This window comes from Macrotis lagotis, chromosome 6, assembly GCF_037893015.1.
Source record: "Macrotis lagotis isolate mMagLag1 chromosome 6, bilby.v1.9.chrom.fasta, whole genome shotgun sequence".
Classification (NCBI taxonomy): Eukaryota; Metazoa; Chordata; class Mammalia; order Peramelemorphia; family Peramelidae; genus Macrotis; species Macrotis lagotis.
The window spans coordinates 164,011,694-164,032,729 of record NC_133663.1 but is presented as its reverse complement, the minus strand read 5'-3'; the positions used below and the strand labels follow the sequence as shown (position 1 = coordinate 164,032,729).

The 21,036-nt window shown below is 34.7% G+C and overlaps 1 protein-coding gene across 17 annotated transcripts in view; it reads left to right on the top strand.

Moving 5' to 3' along the window:
- Positions 1 to 21,036, top strand: part of DOCK9 (dedicator of cytokinesis 9) — a 390,530-nt gene that overhangs the window by 262,061 nt on the left and 107,433 nt on the right. For all 17 annotated transcript variants that reach the window (XM_074191938.1, XM_074191947.1, XM_074191940.1 and 14 more), the window contains exons 14-25: positions 5,282 to 5,364; positions 6,352 to 6,474; positions 10,112 to 10,191; positions 10,278 to 10,465; positions 10,610 to 10,675; positions 12,569 to 12,661; positions 13,450 to 13,573; positions 14,452 to 14,573; positions 16,274 to 16,360; positions 16,841 to 16,930; positions 19,809 to 19,924; positions 20,417 to 20,486. In XM_074191938.1, coding sequence (XP_074048039.1) covers positions 5,282 to 5,364; positions 6,352 to 6,474; positions 10,112 to 10,191; positions 10,278 to 10,465; positions 10,610 to 10,675; positions 12,569 to 12,661; positions 13,450 to 13,573; positions 14,452 to 14,573; positions 16,274 to 16,360; positions 16,841 to 16,930; positions 19,809 to 19,924; positions 20,417 to 20,486 — 1,242 coding nt within the window. The remainder of the gene's footprint in view (positions 1 to 5,281; positions 5,365 to 6,351; positions 6,475 to 10,111; positions 10,192 to 10,277; positions 10,466 to 10,609; positions 10,676 to 12,568; positions 12,662 to 13,449; positions 13,574 to 14,451; positions 14,574 to 16,273; positions 16,361 to 16,840; positions 16,931 to 19,808; positions 19,925 to 20,416; positions 20,487 to 21,036) is intronic.

Below are 21,036 nucleotides of genomic sequence, written 5' to 3'. Positions count from 1 at the left end.
TCCACATAACTACTTAATTTTGCTATTTCAATTCTATTTTTGGCTTTTGAAATTTCATTTTAATGAATCTCTTTAACTCACTTATTTTGGAAGACTGCACATTTAATATACAAATTTTGACAAGTAGCTATGATTTTGTCTATCTAAATTGAGTGTGTAAATATATCATCAAAGAACAGTGCAAAAAATCAGGAAGTCAGGAAACTTATATTCCAGTGCCACCTTTGGAATTTAGTAGCTTTGTGTCAGTGATCAAGTTACTTAGTGTCTCTACCTTAGTGTTCTCATTTGCAACATGGAGTTAATAATACTGTTGCTGGAGCACCAGCCCTGAAGTCTAGAGGACCCCGAGTGTAAATCTGGCTTCAGATGCTTGATACTTGCTGATTCTGTATCCTTGGGCAAATCACTTAACCCCATTGCCCCACAAAAAAACAAAAAATGGGTAGTAATAATAATACCTTTTCTACTTATCAATAATAATAATACCTTTTCTACTTATCCTCTAGAGATGTAGAAGAAAGTACTTTGCCAATCTTAACAAACATGAGTTGTTGTTACTAACAAAGGAACTGGGTATTTGGGGTATCCTGCAAAATTTTATTTCTAACTCTTTTGGGTATCAATCAAATCAATCAATAAACATTAATTAAACAACTGCCAGTTACCAGTCCATATCTTAAGAATTGAAGATACAAACTGAGAGAAAAGATAGGCCTTGCTGTCAAGAGCTTACAATTGAATTGGGGAGACAGCATGTAAATATATATAAAGTAAGCTATACACAGAATTAATAGGAAATAATTGACAAAAGGGAAATCCCTGGAATCAAAAGGGGTTAGGGAAGACTTCCTTTAGAAAGTGAGATTTTAGTTGGAACTTGAAGGAAGCTGGGGAGCTCAGTAGTTTGAGTAGTAAAGGGAGAGCTTTCCAAACATGGGGGAACAGCCAGAGAAAATGTCTGGAGCATTCTTATTCTTCTTTGTGGAACAGTTGAGGGCATTATTCCTGGACAAAATGGTATATGTTGGGTAGTAATGAGTAAGAAGACTGGTAAAGTAGGAGGGCTAGGTTATGAAAGACTTTGAAAGTCAAACAGAGAGTTTTGTATTTGTTCCTGGAGGCAATAAGGAGACTCTGGACTTAATTGAGCGGGAGGGTGACATGAGCAGACCTTTCTTTGAGTAAAATCATTTTAATATTGAATGGAGAATGAATTGGAATGGGAGAGATGAGGCAGGCAAACCCATCAAGAGGCATAATAATTAATTACATAAATAATTGCAATTATTGTAATACTCAGAGTCTGGCCTAAAAAACCTTTAAAGTTTGTGGCTTACAAACACTTTGTGTTTTGAGAGCCTGTTATTTTACTTTAATTCAATGAACATGCATTTTCCTCTGAAAAATAGTATCATTAAAGGCCTTAGTCCACAAAATCCTATTTAATCCAGAAATACATTTTTTTAGGTTTTTTTTTTTGTGCAAGGCAAATGGGGTTAAGTGGCTTGCCCAAAGCCACACAGCTAGGTAATTATTAAGTGTTTGAGACCGGATTTGAACCCAGGTACTCCTGACTCCAAAGCTGGTGCTTTATCCACTATACCACCTAGCCACCCCCAGAAATACATTTTAAATGGAATAAATTTGAAATTAAAGTAATCAGTAATTTAAAAATCCTTGCAGTACTGATAGTTGAATGAAAACAGAAATAAAATAGAAAAAAGACTTTTTCACCTTTGTTACTTATTTTAGAAAAATGTATATTGAATCTAGAGGAAAGTGATTCATTTAACAGAAATTTTAGTGGAGATTGTGAGATTTCTGAGTACTTGAAGAAACTCCAGAGATGGATGACTTATTTCTTTGTTATATCTGATTTTACTTCAAATCCTACCATTGTTTTTTTCCTTGATAGAGCTGTATCAGTATCCTTACTATGAAATGTTTCAGTTAACAATTAGCTTCTTTATCACTTTTTATATAGAGGACTAGAGGAAAGGAGAAGGCAAGGAAAGGGAGGGAGGGAGGAGAAGAAAAGGGGTTGAGATTTGACTAATTCAAGTAGACAGAGGAGAGGTACAGAACAATGAACAAAACACATCAGGAACCTCAGAAGTGGGAAAGGACCACAGTGACTACCTAATTGAAGTCAAATTTTAACAATGCCCTATAGAAGTCATCTGTGAAATGATCATCCATCCTTCAACAGGGAAAAAAATGGGGCCTGGATTCCTTCATATTCCACCTCTGATGCTTATCACTTTGTGACCTTCAACTCCTACCAGAATGTACATGGAGTATACAGAGTACATAGTAGTTGCTTAAGAAATGCGTCTTGATTTGGCTTAACCTTCTTGATCTCGGTTTCCTCATCTGTAAAATGAAGGGGTGATTGAAATGACCTCTGAGATCCTTTTGAGTTCACAGAGTTATGATTACTTAATAAGCAACTATTTCCCCTTCCTGCCTTCCTTTTCTTTCTCTTTCTTCTCTCTCTCTCTCTCTCTTCCTTCCTTCCTTCCTTCCTTCCTTCCTTCCTTCCTTCCTTCCTTCCTTCCTTCCTTCCTTTCTGTTTCTGTTTTAATAGTTGGGCATGTTTAAACCTGACATTAATAAAAGCTTCCTATTTTTATTTTTGTTCATTCTACTAATTTTGCTTTCTGAGACCAAACAGAACAATGCTAATCATGCACATATGACAGCTTCTCTGACTTTTCCAGAAAGCTATAATTTCTCTCTTTTTCCCAGGCTAAATATTTCCATAATCTTTAAATGATACTTTTATATTTCACATGAAATCACATATTTCACATAATCCTGGCTGCCCTCCCCAAACATCCTCCACTGTATCATTAATATGTCAATTATGCCAGGGATCTGTGGTTCTTAACATTGTCCTACCTAAAATGGAGTTCCTAGACTGGACACCACATTCCACATCTAGTCTTGTGAGGGTATGTGACTCTTACTTCCTTATTCCTATTTGCTGTGATTTTCTTAGTGTGACCAAAGATGCTAATTTCCTGTAAAATACAATATTTGTATACATCTTGGAAATAGATTTGTGATTTAAAAAAAACTGAGTTGTGAGTAATATAAGATAGAGTCCCAGGAGAAATAAAACAGGTGTGTGTTCCCCCAAAGAGAAAGAAAGTCAAAGGATTTCCCATCCTAGCTTCTGGTGCCACTGACCTAGAATAGCTTCATTGCAGACTGGTTAAACAACAACCTGATAATAGGTGTAAGGAAGAAGCAGTCTGTAGCTTAAACCAGTAACTGAAAAGTAAGAGATAATTTGCATATAGATCATTTGCTTGGTAATTCCCTATAGGCTTATCATAGAATCTTAGAAATGACAATCCTAAAAACCTCATTTCTCGATGGAGATGCTTTGACCCTGAAAGGTTGTGATTTGCCTGTGGTCCCAAGAGCCAGATCTCCTCACTGCCATACTAATGTACTTTCTGTGTCCAAATTCAGTCTATTATCTTGGGCTAGAGATTATATGATCTCCTGGTTTGCCAGACAAGAAAAAATATTAGTCATGTTGATTTAATTTGGATAAGAAGCAGCTGGGAAAGGTGACCAGAGCATTCTTTAAGAAGCTTGTCAGCCATCAGGAGGTAAAGAATTCAACTAAAATTTGAGGTATTTACTAGGAGACGCCTTGGTCCTTGTGGTTACCCACCTTGATGCTATTTCCTCAGGCACAGTATTTCTAGTAACAAACCATTTTGGCTGATTAAAGTATAGAGGGACTTTTTAAAAAGGTGAAACCCCAGAATGATACCGTCTTTTATATTCTGATGAATAATCTATGAGTGTGAAAGATCAAACACACATTCTCATTACTGGAGAATATGGAATTTGTGTCCAAGTCCTAAATAAAAGTCCATTTTTTTTTGAAGACTTGCAATCTCATCTCTTCTATAGAAAGGAGTTCTTTTTTTTTGGGGGGGGGGGGTTCTTCACTTGTGGTTTCATTGTTATTGGAATTTCTGGTATAGGCATTCCTTCCAACAATACAGGCAAACAATTTGTCTGTATCATACAGAGTTGCCTTGGGACAGTGAAAAGTTATGTCAGCATGATCCATAGTATATATATCTGAAATAGGACTCAAATCCAGGACTTCCTGACTCCAGGTCCACTCTTAAGCTATGCTGCTGCTCATATGTCTATTAACTATAAAAATGATGTTATCTTCCTTAATTAAGTTTTACATTGAAAGGTTTTCGGAGTTTGACAAATGTCTCATTTGAATTTTTCTTTTTCTTTCCTTTCCATGGAATGTGAACTTCACTAATGCAACAGTACCTGGTATATGGTGCACTACCTTTCCTGAAGGTCCAAAAATCTTATTGTAAAGTAGCAGTCAAGCAACAGCATTTACCTGATAAGAATGGAAACTTGTGGTTAAAGCTACCATTCAGAGAAAAGCTTTATAACTCCCAAGGTTTCAGTGAATACATGTTATAGAGAAAAGCTTAAGCATTAAGCAGCCCCATGGGAATGATTGGCTGAAAAATAGTATAAATAGATCTCTGTGCTACACATAATTCCAAAAAAAATTCTAATTCTTATTTAATTTAATTTTTATTTAATAAATGCTCTTTGATTTTTCCTTTTTTTAATGTTTTGCATACAACCCCTCATCTTGATTAAAAAAAATGAGGCTACCCTCTATAACATTTCATTCCAATTCTGTGAGTCTAAAAAAAATCAACAAAACAATAAATCAAGTCCTTATTTTAGTGTTTGTTGATTTTTGAGGTGTAAATGGCTGCTTCTAAAATTTTAAAAATCAGCTCTTGCAAGTTGGTTTGAGCTGGCTCCAACATACTCCAGGATTTTTTCCTTTGGAGAAACCTTTGGAAAAGACCTCTTGGGGCGGCTAGGTGGTGCAGTGTATAGAGCACTGGCCCTGGAGTCAGGAGTCTCTGAGTTCAAATCCAGTCTCAGACACTTAATAATTACTTAGCTGTGTGGCCTTGGGCAAGCCACTTAACCCTATTTGCCTTGCAAAAAACAAAAAACAAAAGTCTAAAAGAAAAGTCCTCTTGTTGCAGAGTGTATAAATCTTTCCACATTCTGCCATTTATAAAGAATTTGTTTTCAGGTTGATAGAGCTATTTGTAGGATTTAGAGGATAAATCTTCACAATTTGCTGTCCTTCCAATTCACCTTTGTGATATAGTTCTTTCTCTCTTTGTCTGTGATACAGCCTGTGTTCTGCTACCATTTTCTTATCTCCTGACTTTATTTTATTCTCCTGCAGGTTGCCCAGAAGGTGCTGAAAAATGCTAAGCAGGCATGCCAAAGACTGGGACAATACAGGATGCCATTTGCTTGGGCGGCCAGGTAAGGTTAATACCAATAAAATATTTCACTGGCCAACTCTTAACTGTCCTTAGTAACATTTTATCTAAATGTAGTTCTCTAGAGTACTTGTATTTGACTCAAAATGTTTTCTGATTCCACTGTTCAAAGTTTAGGCATGGGATTTGGAGAAAGAAGGCCTGAGTTCTTATTTTGATTCTACTGGCACAGTAGATAGAGTGCTAGCTATGAATCAGGCAGATCTGAGTTCAAGTGTGACCTCAGATACTTAACTAACTGTGTGATCCTGGTTAACTCACTTAACCCTATTTGCCTCACTTTTCTCTTCTGTCAAATGAGCAGGAGAAGGAAATGGCAAACCATTCCAGTATCTTTGGCAAGAAAGCCCCAAATGGGATCAGAAAGAGTTGGACACAACTGAAACAACTGACCAACAGCAATTTAATATCCTTGTCACTTTGGGCAAGTCATTTAATCCTTTTAGGCCTCAATTTCCTCATCCTGGAAGTTAGACTAGATGGTCTTTATAGTTCCCTTCTGCACTAAATCTGTGATCTGTTAGTTTTAGGAAAGGCTTTGAGAATGTCTCTTGGCAAACATGCATTTATGGGCCATTGTTATATAACAGAAAAAGTCCTACTGGCATTTTATGGGGCCTGAAAGAGTGAAGGGAACTTTGATTGGAACAGTATCTTGAACAGAAAACTAGAGTATTAGCTAAGGGAGAGCTGCAGCTAATCCCCATTGTGGTAATCCGTACCATAAGGAGTCGACTACACATTGTTTTATAAGCACAAACCATTCACTGTCATCCTGGGGGTTTCCTATAAAAATGAAACTACGATTGGTCCTTCTCTATCAATCTACCATGTTCTCACATAATTAAATTCTTCTTAGTTACAGTTAGTTGAGCAATAATGGCTCTTCATTTAGAAACTAGTGTTCAATTGATATATTTGTTTTGGCTTGTCATAAGCTAATTGAGAACTCATTGTTTTGATTTTTCAGAACATTGTTTAAAGATTCATCTGGAAACCTTGATAAAAATGCTAGATTTTCTGCACTCTATAGACAAGACAGCAATAAGCTATCAAATGAAGACATGCTTAAGTTACTAGCAGACTTCCGGAAGTGAGTTGAAACTGTTATATTTATTTTCATGTTTTGAAGGGGAAGGGGAAAATATCATTAATGGTTGAATGGGGGTATCTAAAGAGAAATTGGCACAAAAATAGAAAAGGATTGTCTCTTGTCTCCACATTCTTTTACAATTTTGATCCTATTTTCCATTTTAGTATATCCATATTTATACACTATTCCTACCTCGAGAAGAAATGTAAGGCAGAATACTAACACTAGTCAGTTATCTATGAAATTTCTCTCTCTCTCTCTCTCTCTCTCTCTCCTCTCTCTCTCTCGTTCTCATTCTCCTTGCTTTCTCTTTTAAATAGGTAGGTGGTGCCAGATTCTGAGGGACCTTAAATATCAGCCAAGAGAGCCTGTGGGCAATAAAGAGATATTGAAGAATATTGAGCAGAGGAATATAGCATGACTGTATACATGTATGAAGAAAATTATTCTGGAAATGGTCTTTTAAATGGATTAAAGGGGATAGCTACTGGAGATGGGAAGACCTCTTAGGGAACTTTTATACTAAGTTAAAAATAGTACAGACACAGATTTTCTTGCACCTTTAAGATTTATAAAGTGCTTTTCTCATAACAGTCCAGTAAGAGAGTTGGATAGGTATGAATCAGTCAAATTAATCAATCAGTATTTGGGATCTGAGGAAAAAAAGAATATCTTCTCTACTCAAAGAGTTTACAATCAAACTAGAGAGACATCATTTCATAAATAGTTTTGCCTTAAACTGTCAGGGAAGGCAGTTATGTGGCACAGTGGATAAAGCCCAGGACGCAAAAGTTCAAATCCAGCCTCTGACACTTAATAGCTGTGTGTCCCTGGGCAAATTACTTAATCCCATCAAATAAATGAATGAAAGGTTACATATCTGTAACAGTTGTTGGAAGATAACCTTAGGTGAACAGTACTTGCATCTAGGGAGACTGGACAAAGATTCCTGCAGGCATCACATTGTAGTAGTAATTTCTTGCCCACTGAAGAATATCACTGACATTTACCTAGCTAGATCTAAATCTTTGTAATTTGTTCTTTATAGGTTTGTGATGTTATCATCATATCCTTACCAACTGTTCCTTCTTTATCTTTATCCTATAGAAAACCTAACAGCTCCTAAGCAATAGTCTCCATCAAAAGAATTTTTCTATAAAATATTAACTTACCTTAATTCTATGACATTGAATAGCAGAACTAAGAACACCTCTGTATTTGCATGTAAAACACAATCTGTATTTTTATAGATCTGTGAACATTGTATGCATAATGAACTTCTCTGATACATTCTTTCAGTGATCCAGTTCAAACAAAAAAAAATGGGCTCAAATTAACTGAAGTGTCTTAAATTTGTTTCTTCTATTTTCCCTCCTTTTAAAAAAATTGCTTCTAAAGAGTGTATTTCCTTTTAGGACAGCTGTGCAATCTGCTTTTAGAAAAAAACAAAAAACAAGTAACCAGTTTGCTACTCACTTGAGCAATGGGTCTACACAGGAAATAGAAGAAGAGAAAGAGGCTGAAAAAACAAATGAACAAAAATATAGAACATGCATGGTGGGATAGGGGATAGTTTCAGAATTGCTTTTCCCCTTCTGTGTTGGGTCAGTCAGGATGTGTGGTTAGTGGAAGTGTAGGAAATGTTATTTTTCCTTAGAAAAGAGCTACATCTGTGTGACCCCAGGTTCAGAGCTGCAAAAACAGTTTTGTTACTTGTACTTAGATCTTGTATGCCCCAGAGAGGTCGTTTATTACAATTGGATTCAGACAATGCTATGTTAAGATGTAATTTTATTTTGTAGACTCAGTATTTTTGAGTGCCCAGTACCTACCATTGAGATAGATGGGACCAATCCTGGCAGAAATTTATTTCCTTAGGTGATGTCAGACTACTTTATGCTTTTATGCTGTTGTTATAATGCTTTTGAAATGCCTAGGAATTCAAAATACTACCATGCCTCTTTTGCATAACCTGTGTCTAACAAAGCAGACCTGAAGAGATGGTCCACACAATTGAGAAATATGTCCCAAATTGATCATTTTCAAATGTTTTTAATATAAAAGGAAGCTAAATAAACTGAAAGTTAATTTTTAAGCTGTCCTAGAAATATTGTTATTCTTTCTCTAAATCTCTCTGTCTGTTATGAAAAACTAACATTTTATGACTTAGTACTGTATAGTTTCAAAGCACTTACAGTAATTCCTCATTTCTAGAAATGGCAATTATATATTTAAAACAAAAATTAAAACCAAAAATGCAGAAGTAAAGCAGAAAAGACCCCAGGATCTAAAGGAAAATACCAAAATACCTGTCACAGGGTCTACATAGTTGGAGGGACCTTTGGTCATCCTTGCATCTAATAAATTAGATTTCTAAATAATGTAAAAGATCAGGATATGCTTGACACTGGAGGGAGAGACAGAAGAATTTCTACTACCATGGCCACCTCCCTCATTTAGAACTTCATCGGTTCTCCACTAAACCATTGCCTGAGCTTCCTAATTGCTTAGCCTACTTCATTTCTCTTCCCTTTCCACTGTAACCTTCTCACAGTTATTCAAATGAATCCTAAAGCATAGGTCTGCTGATGTCACTCATCAAAAGTTCTTCAGTGGCTCAGACAGAAACTCTCTTGTTTGACATTTAAACCCTTCATATGTGACTGCATCCTATCTTTTCAAGTAGATAACCCTATTACTCCCCTTCTTGAACTCTTCGCTCCAGCGTAAATTAGTGAAGAAAATACCATTACTTGTTTGGCTTTTAGACAACATACCTGTTCCTCCTAAATGATGTCCCATCTTCTTTGTCTTTAGCTTTACATGCAAGCCCCACCCCACCCCTATCCCATACCTTGAAACCACCCCCCCACTGCATTTTTAGAATAGTTTCTTTCAAAAACTCAGATCAAGGATCACTTTCTATATGAGGCCTTTCCTGATCACCTTAGCTGCTAGTATCTTCTCTTTGAATTTACTTTGAATTACCTTATATTTCATATATATATATATATATATATATATATATATATATATATGCTTATTTATCATATATTTATGTATTGTATATATTTATACCTCATAATCATGTACATGCACATATACACATATATAATTCATATGTGTATATATGTGTGTATATATATACATATATACATACATCCACATACCATTTCTTTTATCTATATATGTTATTTCTATTTGTTTCTATGCATGTTTTTCCTCTAAGAACACAATTCCTTTCAGGACAGGATTATTTCATTTTTGTCTTTGTATTCAAATTGACTTGCACGGTTTCTGACATATTTTCTTACTAAATTCTTGTTGATTAATTTGGTTTATGAATGGGGAAGTATGTTATATATATTAGGAAGTCTCGTATAAAATGTAAAAATAAAAATAGCCATGTTTAAAGGGCTATGGTATGCTTGGTCAGTCACTTGTCAATCTCTTTAATAGTGCCAGATCTTAATAGACTTATCATTCTTTTATCCTTTTTTTCCACAGTCATTGAAAAAGTAGATGAACCGTTCTGATTCTTAAATTGATACTTTTCTTTATGTGTTTTTGTATTCTTTTAAGGGTCAGCTTGGGAATTCATCTTTTAAATTTTGTATTTTCTCATTCTCTTCTATAGACCTGAGAAGATGGCCAAATTACCAGTTATTTTAGGAAACCTAGACATTACAATTGACAACGTTTCTTCAGACTTTCCCAGTAAGTACACATTATATCATAACTGGATACATTTTTGGTCAGTTTGGTTTTCACTTCAATTTTGTTTGTTTTTAATATATTTTCAGATTATGTTAATTCATCATACATTCCCACGAAACAGTTTGAACACAGTACCAAAACTCTAGTCACGTTTGAAGTAGAGGAGTTTGTTCCTTGCATTCCAAAACACACTCAGCCTTTCACCATCTACAATAATCACCTTTATGTTTATCCCAAGTCCTTGAAATATGACAGTCAAAAGTCTTTTGCAAAGGTGAGTGAAAAGATAGTACTACCACTGAATTCTCACTGTGGATTCCAAAGTTACTTTTCAGATTTGGGCCTTTATAGTCTTTCTTCTTAATGCACACCATGTCTGATTTCATGTATTTTTATTGCTGTTGTTGTTCTATTGTAGGCCAGGAATATTGCAATTTGTATTGAGTTCAAAGATTCAGATGAAGAGGATTCTCAGCCTCTTAAGGTTTGTTTTTATTTTAATCTAATTTTTAATTATTTTATTTATTTAATTTTCATTTAAATTTAAATGGGAGGGATTTGAATGCTCATTCAATCTTGTTTTTACAGATAAAGTATGTGAGATCCAGGGAAGTTATATGACTAATCCTGTTTCACACATCTAAGGAAATGGATGAGATGAAATTCCTATTCAAGTCCTTAGATCCCAAATCTAGCATTCTTTATCTCATAATGTACTCTAATAATAGTTCCCCCCACAAGTTTCTTTTTAAAAAGAAAAGGATAAAACAGAAAAAAGAGAATTCCACAGACCACTTTTACCAATAAACATCAAGACATAAATATTAAATAAAATATTAACAAAACCACAGAAATATTTCCATAAACATTTGTAATAATATTTTCATCATATTCATCTATCATAATTTGCTCAGCCATTCCCCAGTTATTTCCTTACAACAACCCTATGAACTATGATAATGTGAGTATTATCATCCTCTTTTTTTTCAGATGAGAAAACAAGATAGGCTAAATGGGTTTCCCAGGTTTATTCACCTAGTCAATTCAGAGGCAGGATTCAAATCTAAATCCTTTTTCTGCTGATTCCATTTCCAGTTTTCTGTCCTATATAGGCTTAGGGACAGGAAAGGGTTCCTTGAAGCAAGAAGGGAAATGGTGGTGCTGAAGAAATAAGGGAGAGTTTGAGGAGTTTGTAGTGTCATCACCACTCATTCAAGAAAAACCTGGAATGGGATCGAAGGGTACACTGGTAACAAGGCCTTAGGGAAAAGGAAGTTTTGAGAAGGTTGACTCCAAGATACTGAAGTTTTATTTTTAAAACACAACATAAGGAAATTTTTGGTTTTTATAATTCCCCCACATCCTCCACAATCAAATCCCCTTTCCTTCCCCCACCTTGCATGAAAGTTGTCATTGAAACCCTTTAATCATTTATATGGCATGATATAACTTATCAGCTGTCTAGGATACACATAGGATAGAGTTGGGAAGGTTCTGTTATGAATGAAGCAAGGTTTTCTGAATTCAAGTGCAAATGTGAAAAATATCAGAGGCTTTTGAATGATGGAGTCTGTTAGAGGAGAATTACTATCCAATTTTGTGGACAAGGAAACCATGTGAAGAAAATATATATTATTACATGTACTTGATATACATATAGGAGAAGTTCCTCCATGGGAAAATGTATACAAATAAAATATAAATACATATGTTTGTATATGTATTTATATTTAAATGCATATACCCATATGGATATTTTCAAATTTAGCTCATTTACAGATGACTAAGAGGCACTGTGAATAGAGCATGAGACTTGGAGTTAGACCTGAGTTCAAATCCAACTTTTAGACATTTATTAGCTATGTGACACCCTGGATAAATTATTTGACTTCTGTCTACCTCAGTTTCTTCATCTGTAAAATAGGAGCAACTCTTCCCCTTCCCCTGCCATTCTGGGATAGCTGTAAGGATCAAATGAGATAGTATTTATAAATTGTTTTACAAACCTTAAAAACACTATATAAATGCTATCTAGTTAAAAAAATAGTTTATATGTAACTCACTATTTCCCTTTCTCTAATATTGAGTATCTTTTGTGGTTGCTTAATCAGCTTTATTCAATATGAACCAACAAAATGATTGTGTCACTTGATAAATAATAAATTTGATAATCAATATCATCATCAAGAATTAATATTATTAACTAATAATATTACCCATATTAAAAACAGTAAAATGAATGAATACTGAGAAGATTATGTCACTGTTTAATATGTTTCTGCTTTGAATTTTATTCCCATTCTCTCTGCCTTAAAATCTTGATTTTAAAATGTTGAATCTCTTTTTCAAAATGAATTTCCTATCTACTCTTTTTTAGTGCATCTATGGTAGACCTGGTGGGCCAGTATTTACTAGAAGTTCTTCTGCTGCTGTTTTACATCATCACCAAAACCCAGAACTCTATGATGAAGTAAGGGATGTTCTTAAAAATAAAATAGGTTAAGCCAGTTTTAGTCATTTCTCTTTGTTGCCCACTTGGGAAAAAAATGATCTTCAAGGATCAAGGTGCTGTGACTGAATTAAAATGCTTATATTTTTTCACTTTGTATGTCAGTTATCTTTACCTCAGAACTTTGCTCAGTTTGGGTCAGGTTGGAGGACATATGCAAATGGTTTATTTGATCAGATTTAGAGAACTCTCATGGGGTAACTCCTTCTAAAACAGATCTTTAAATTTTAGTGTTAGATTTCCTTCCCTATTAAAGGTTTTTAAGCCCAGGGCTTCCTGTCTCTGAGACTATCCACTAGCCCTCACTACTTTTCATTATTGTAATCAAAAGTACCCTGAATTAAATTATTAAAGCACTTCTATTAAAAACCACATTGCCACCAAGTTCTTTTTCACCATACCTTGACATAACCTTGACTACGGTGAAGCAAATATGGTACATTTCCACTCATTATTCAGTTAACATTTATTAAGCAATATTTATGAAGGCACTATGTACATATCTTTCTAAGCCAAGATTGTTGGTTAACTCCCCACTTGTTTCTACTTTGGGGGCTGAAGGAATATTTACTTCTCTCTCATGCCGGACCAAGGTCTATGAATGGAAATATTAAACACGGAGGCAATGAACAACTATTATGTCAGTGCTTTGGGTCACATCCATGTTGTGCCTCTGTTCTGGCCAGGAATTTTTGTTAATTGTTTGGGGGTAATCAGTAACATTGAAATTCTCTTCCTTGCATTTTCAGATTAAAATAGAATTGCCCACACAACTCCATGAAAAGCATCATCTGTTGTTCACGTTCTACCATGTCAGCTGTGATAATTCCAGTAAAGGAAGCACGAAGAAGAAAGATGTTGTTGAAACACAAGGTTTGGACTGCCAGTGTCTCATTTTAGTCATCCTAAGTTTGCTTCTCAGATTGTTTTTTGTTGTCTTATTTGGATACTGTTTTGATGCTAACTAAAAAGAATTTTTGGTATAATGTTTTAATGTTTGTGGTATGCAGAGTTAGATCTTTTGTTAATATCTTGCAAAATGTACTTTTAAAAAAGGACAAAACACCTATTAAAATGTCTTTTTTGATTCCTTTTCAGGGGTAACTGCATTCTATCCTAATTTATAAATCTTTTCTGCTATCAATGGAAGATTTTTTTTTTAAATTCCTTACTCTGACATTCAGGGCCTTTCTACTTTCATATAATACTCCCCTTTACCAGACTAATCTCACACTACTCCTTGTACATTCATTATTCTCAATCTGAACTGCCTGCCTTCCCCTATACTAGTCCTAGACTGCTTGACCTTCATAACTTTGCCCATATATGTTTTGTATCTGGCATGCTTCTGCCCTCTCTGCTTGCTGAAATCTTACCTGTCCTTTAAAGTCCAGTTTAGATGCTAACTCTATAAATATGACCATCCTTGATCACTATAGTCGATAAGGATACCCCCCCTCCATCTGAGCCCACCTATTATTTGTTTATCCTTGCTCATGTACTTACCTTGTATTTTTATTATTATAATTATGTGTCTGTGTAGGATGATCCCCCTCTAGATTGTGAGTTCCATGAGGGCAGAGACTTTGTCTTATTTAATCTTTGTATATCTCTTAAGTGCTGGCACAGTGCTCTGCCTGTAGTAATCACTTAACAACTCCAAAAGGGATTCATTATAGGTCAGTTTCCTTGTATACACTTTTGCATAACAACTTTTCCTTTGAGACTGACCTTTCCTCTTTTTCTTCTAGTTGGATATTCTTGGCTTCCACTCCTGAAAGACGGAAGGGTGGTAACCAGTGAGCAGCACATTCCTGTATCAGCTAATCTTCCATCTGGCTACCTTGGCTACCAAGAGCTTGGAATGGGAAAGGTATAAGATCCCGAGGGGTTTTTTTTGTCTGTGTTTCATCAGAGCATGTCAAAGACCACACAGTGTTTGAGACAGGAGGGAGCAGCATTTCATTTTCAATTATTCATATTACAGGAGGGTGGAAGAAGAAGCAGACAATGCTGATAATGTGAATATGATCTCTGGGGCTAGGCCAGCATCTCTCTTGGAATGTTTTAGGGTAGCTGTCCCAGAGGAGCCGTTGCAGGAAAAGAGATATCTGTCTCACTCAGTCTTTGTCTCTTCATGGTATATAAAGTGATCTCTCTTTGCAAAAGGACCATCCCCAAAAGCAGAGAGCTATTTAGAACCATTTACTATTATTAAGATTTTTGTCCCTGACTTCATATAAGTAGTATGAAGAAACTTCTGTCTATGTCTTTCTTTGCTCTTCTAATTCAGAAAAACTTGAATATTTCACAAATCCTTTTAATATCCTTTCCCCCATATCCTAAAAGTCTCCATTCATAATGCTAATAGACCTCTAAAGGTGTGAATTATTTCAACTATTTTTGTATCTTTTTTTTTTAAGATTTTTGCAAGGCAAACGGGATTAAGTGGCTTGCCCAAGGCCACACAGCTAGGTAATTATTAAGTATCTGAGACCTGATTTGAACCCAGGACTCCAAGGCCGGTGCTTTATCCACTACGCCACCTAGCCGCCCCCCCCTTTTTTTTTTTAGATTTTTTTCAAGGCAATGGGGTTACGTGGCTTGCCCAAGGCCATACAGCTAGGTAATTATTAAGTGTCTGAGGTTGGATTTGAACCCAGGTACTCCTGACTCCAAGGCTGGTGCTCTGTCCACTGTGCCACCTAGGCACCCCTCCACTGCGCCACCTAGCCACCCCAATTTCAACTATTTTTGAATCGTTCTTTGAGGGTTTTTTTTTATTGTTGTTGTTGTTTTTTGCATTTGGCCATAGCTAATTGGCACTCTCTGGTACTTCCTAATATCCCTAACTTGAAGGTAAATGACATTTTTTTCAAGGATGCAGCTGTGGTAGAATAATTACAATGTTGAATTTAGAATCAGCAAAATCTGGATTTAGATCCTACTTCAAACACTTACCAATTATTTTAAGTATGGACAAGATACTGGACTTCTATGGACCTTATTTTTCCTATCTATAAAATGGGAATAGCAGTAACCTTTACTACCATCTCATAGTGTTATTTTCAGATTCAACTGAGATAATATATATTAAATGCTTTCAAACATGGTTACTATATAAATGTCAATTATTATTGTTATTGTAGTTTAAAAACAAAGAAATTTAAATTATAGATTTTAAATAAATTTGTAATTATTCAAATGGATAAATTTGCAGGGGCAGACATACTTATTCAGTCTTCTCCACTATACTAAATTATAATTAAGTTATAAATAGTGTGGAGACTATATTTATTATCAGCCCAGAATTAAAATGACATTGCCAATTAATAGGCTAATTACAGGAGGGATTTGGAAAAAAGTAGAATGAATACCGTACTTGAGATCAGACTTAAGTTTTGTTTTTATTCCCATTTTGAGTGAGTCACTGACCTGGAAACTTTTGAAGATCCTCTTCAGATCTAAAACTCTATTTTTATCATTATATTCTCTTCCCTACTAGAACTGTGATTTAGTATAAATGAGGGAACTGAGTCATGTTGATTCTTTGTGCTTTCCATATTCATTTAGCATCATGGACCGGAAATTAAATGGGTGGATGGAGGCAAGCCACTGTTGAGAGTTTCGACCCATCTAGTTTCTACTGTGTATACTCAGGTAAATGATATTCCTATAAAATGAATAGAAGAACTGTGTAGCTAAAGTCATGTGTTCTTCTAGAAGACAAAATCCTGCTCATTACTCTATAAGCACTCTGCATTAAGCTTATATTTATTTGTTCTTTTATTAGAGCAAAATTTTAAAAAGTGCGTTACTGGTTTTAAATCATCAGTTTTGAATAAGTGTGGATAGAAATAAAATGTACAAATAAATAACTTCCCTGTTTTTTGAGATAGCTTAAAGCAATTTAATGTTCTTGTGGTTGTTTTCATTTATCTTTCACAATGTTATAAAGTATTATGGATAAAATGGATGGAAATGTTTCTCTTCCTAAAAATATAAAAAAATGTAATTGCTTTTCTCTTAGCATCGGGCATTTCTAATTAAAAGTAAAACAATTGTGCTGTTCAGCTAAATATTTTGACTTACTTCTAAATATTTCATTACCTTGATGAATTTTTTTTTCTTCTCTCTTAGGATCAGCACTTACATAATTTTTTTCAGTACTGCCAGAAAACAGAATCTGGAGCGCAAGCCTTAGGGAATGATCTTGTAAAATATCTTAAGGTATCAAATCACTTTCTCTTTAGAAAATGTATTTTTTTTTTAATAAGGCAATGGGGTGCCCAAGGCCACACAGCTAGGTAATTACTTAGTTTCTGAGGCCAGATTTGAACTCAGGTACTCCTGGCTCCAGGGCCTGTGCTCTATCCACTGTGCCACCTAGCTGCCCCCTGAAATTGTATTTTTAAAATAAGTTTGGTATTGGCTAGATTTTTATCTGGCTGTGAAATGGTGTTTTTTCACTGGAGAGCTTGGTAAATTCTTTTTAAGACAAGAGAAATTGACTTAAAGATCTTTATATGTTATAGTACTAACAGATGATACTTTTGACTTCATTTTCTTTACATTCTTCTTTCATACAACCATCCTTGTTTAACTAAGCCTTAATTCAATCAGTCAGTATTTAACAAGTGCCTATTCAGGGATTAGGATATCATTCCTACCTTTGAGAGCCTCATCATTTGATTGAGAGAGAAAAGACAGATACTAGTAGAAATGTAAACCAAAACACAAAGTTATTCTGCCATGAAAGTATGTGTTCTGGTTTCATTATCAAACAAAATATGACTGATCTGTTTTCTTTTTTTCATATGTACATGTATATTTCAAGGTTCTTTCTGAGGTAGTATAAAATAGGTCTTTCTTCAGTATCCCATGTCCCGGTCATCTGATGATCTGTCTTTTCTGTTTCCCCCCTTTCAAAAAAAAAATTCAGATTTTTAATATTGATTCCAATTTGATATATAGTCTACTCTGTTTTCCTTTAATTTTCATCCAATAGAAAGATGACCAATAATGACTTTATATAAGTATTTATGGAGGGACCAGAGCCAGGCAAAATTAGTCTAGAAAGGCTCAGTCCATGAAGTAAATCTAGAATGGTGTTTGGAAAGAGGGAAGTTGGTGTGATTTGTTGAGCAGGAGTTGAGAGGGCCCAGCATATAGTTTACAAGGAAGCATGAAGTGATTTGCTGGACTTGGCCAAGAAGACAGTGAATTGATTTTTCTCAAATTTATGCCTTGCCAATAAAATCTCTTTTTTACTTTTCCCATATAGAACTATTTTATTATATTATTATATAGTGATATTTTTATTTTTTCTCAATCTTTCTGAAGGCATATTTTAATTCTAGCTTTAGTTTCTCTTCTGTTTAATTTTTATAAGTGCTTTTATATTCTTTTAATTTTTTTAACTAGTGTTAATTCTTGCTTAAATTTTTTAAACAATTTTTCTGTCAAGTTATCTTAGATATTTTCCTTTTTTGTTTACTATTATAGAATTTTTTGATTTCATTTGTAATTAATATTTTGTACTGTATGTTTTTAGCTATTTTTCTTTTCTTTCCTTTTTTTGTAGGATAATATGAACAATTTGACTCCCAAAGCCTTTAAATATGTCCCTATGTTATAAAGATCCTTCAAAACTTTAGATTCATCTTTCATTCTTTCTCAGAGGAAATATTTCCTTCATTTTTATTTATGAGTATTAAACATATAGAATAAGCTTCGGTTCATTCATTCCATACTCCAAAGAAGTTTTAAAAAAAAGGCAGAAAGAAAAGTCCAAGATAATGGATCTTTGACACCATATTGACTTAGAAAACTGTAAATTAACACTGTCTATATTGTATTGTATTTTTATTTATTTTATTAAGTATTTCCCAATCTGATTTAGCCACCTTTAGTGATTTGGGGAGCAGTTCACAGGCAGGGAGTTTAATGCCTCTGGTCTAGAAAATACCAAAATGGTAATTTCAGTTCTTTTTTTGGGGGGGGGGGTCAATGAAATGGAAATAATCTGGATAGCTCTTTATTTGGGGAATGATTGAATAAATAGTAGTATGTAAATATTAGTATGCAATAGGGGGCGGCTAGGTGGCGTAGCCTTGGAGTCAGGAGTACCTGGGTTCAAATCTGGTCTCAGACACTTAATAATTCCCTAGCTGTGTGGCCTTGGACAAGCCACTTAACCCCATCTGCCTTGAAAAAAAACCTAAAAAAATTAGTATGCAATAAAAAAATGACAAATGTAGGAAATTCAGAGAAACATCACAATAATGATAGTAAAAAAATAGCTAAATTTTAAATATTGCTAATTTACAATGTGCCAGACATTTCGGTTTACAATTATTATTTCATTTATCCTCACAACTCTGGGAAAGAAATACTATTATTATCATCCCTATCTTACAGATGAGCAAATTGAGGCAAACAGAATTTGAAAAGTCAGGTGAATCAGGATAACAATGGAAAAACCTTAAGCCTCTTGCAGAATAGATAATGAAATGTATTTCCTTTCTCTTGTCAGAAAAGGGGGGGGGGGACTAAAAGGGAAGATTTCCCTGTAAAGTTATCATAATGTTTTTCTTAGGTACAATTCAAAAATACCTCTACCTCTAAATTAATAGCAGATTGGTGACACATTATATAGATTTGATGGACTTGGAGTCAGGGAGACCTGAGTTCAGATGTAGCCCAGAGGGGCGGCTAGGTGGCATAGTGGGTAAAGTATCAGCCTTGGAGTCAGGAGTACCTGGGTTCAAATCTGGTCTCAGACACTTAATAATTACCTAGCTGTATGGCCTTGGGCAAGCCACTTATCCCCGTTTGCCTTGCAAAAAAAAAAAACCCTAAAAAAAAAATGTAGCCCAGACACATGTCCCTTAATCACTGTCTGCTTCAGTCACCTCACCTGTAAAATGAGATGATAATAATAGTACTTTCCAGGGTAAGGGTGATAGTAAAATTAGGTAATATCTGTAAAGCTTTTTATAAGTCTGGCTATTATTATTGTTATTATTATTATAGCACAATAACAAAAGACATCAATTCTCTATTCTATTAAATAGTAATAACGACCCTGTCATTCTCTTATCTGTAGAGTCTTCATGCAATGGAGGGTCACGTCATGATAGCTTTCTTGCCCACCATCCTCAATCAACTTTTCCGAGTTCTCACCAGAACTACCCAAGAGGAAGTAGCAGTCAATGTGACAAGGTAAAGTATAACACACCATATCTTTGAGCATTTCATCCTCTGGGGGTTCCAATCTCAATGAAATTCCAGATCTGTTCCATATCCCTTTCTCATTCATAGCTACAACTTTACTTTTACTTTCCATTTCTTGTTTTCTTATAATATTGATGTCATCACTGTTTTTGTCTTACTTTGCCTCTGGAGCTGTGATTGCATCTGCTCCTAGTATGGAAAATCCCTGGGGCAATACAGATCAGGAGTTCTTGTCCTGTTTAAAATCTGAGAGAGTCATCTGGAACATTGAGAAGTTAAATGACTATGACAAGGATATATAGTCTGTGTCAGTAGAATATAGGATAAAAGCAGGGCTTCTCAAAGTTTTATTTCTTGTTTCTTATTGTAAACATTTTACTCAATGGATTGTTTTAACATCAGCTATGTTTAGAACTGAAACTGGAATGCTTTTCTTTCAGCATTAATGCTCATTGATTTATTTGCCCCTTTTGATGTTAGAGTCATTATCCATGTGGTTGCCCAGTGTCATGAAGAAGGATTGGAGAGCCACTTGAGATCCTATGTAAAGGTATGTTGGTGCCCTCCCCTTGCAAAAAAAAAAAAAGAAACAACTGTGAATTTGCATTGTAAATATTTTGTATTTACTTATCCAAGTACATATTGTTTTCCCTGCTTGGCTTCTGCCTTTATATTTCTAGCATCTAGCATGCTGCTTTGCATATAGTAGATAATAAATATTCATTCAGTGAATGAATGAATATGTGAACAAATATCCTTATTCCTAGGATGGTTTCATCAAAAACTATTTAAAACTGTGACTCAAAGATTTACACTAAAGCGCTCTTTAATATCTAATGCATTTTAAAAAAAAATACTCTTTCTCTGAAACTTAAAAGTCAAAGTAAGAGAATTGTTGAACTCTGAGTGAAGATGCAAGCATATTTTTCACTTTTCTTATTTTTCTTGCTTTTTTTAACATGGCTGTTCTGAAACTATGTTTTCATGATTTCACATATATGGGTATCATATTGCTTGTCTTCTCAATGGGTGGGAGAAGGAATAGAGGAAAGAGCTTTTGGAACTGAAAATAAAATGAATGTAAAAAAACTTAAAAAATA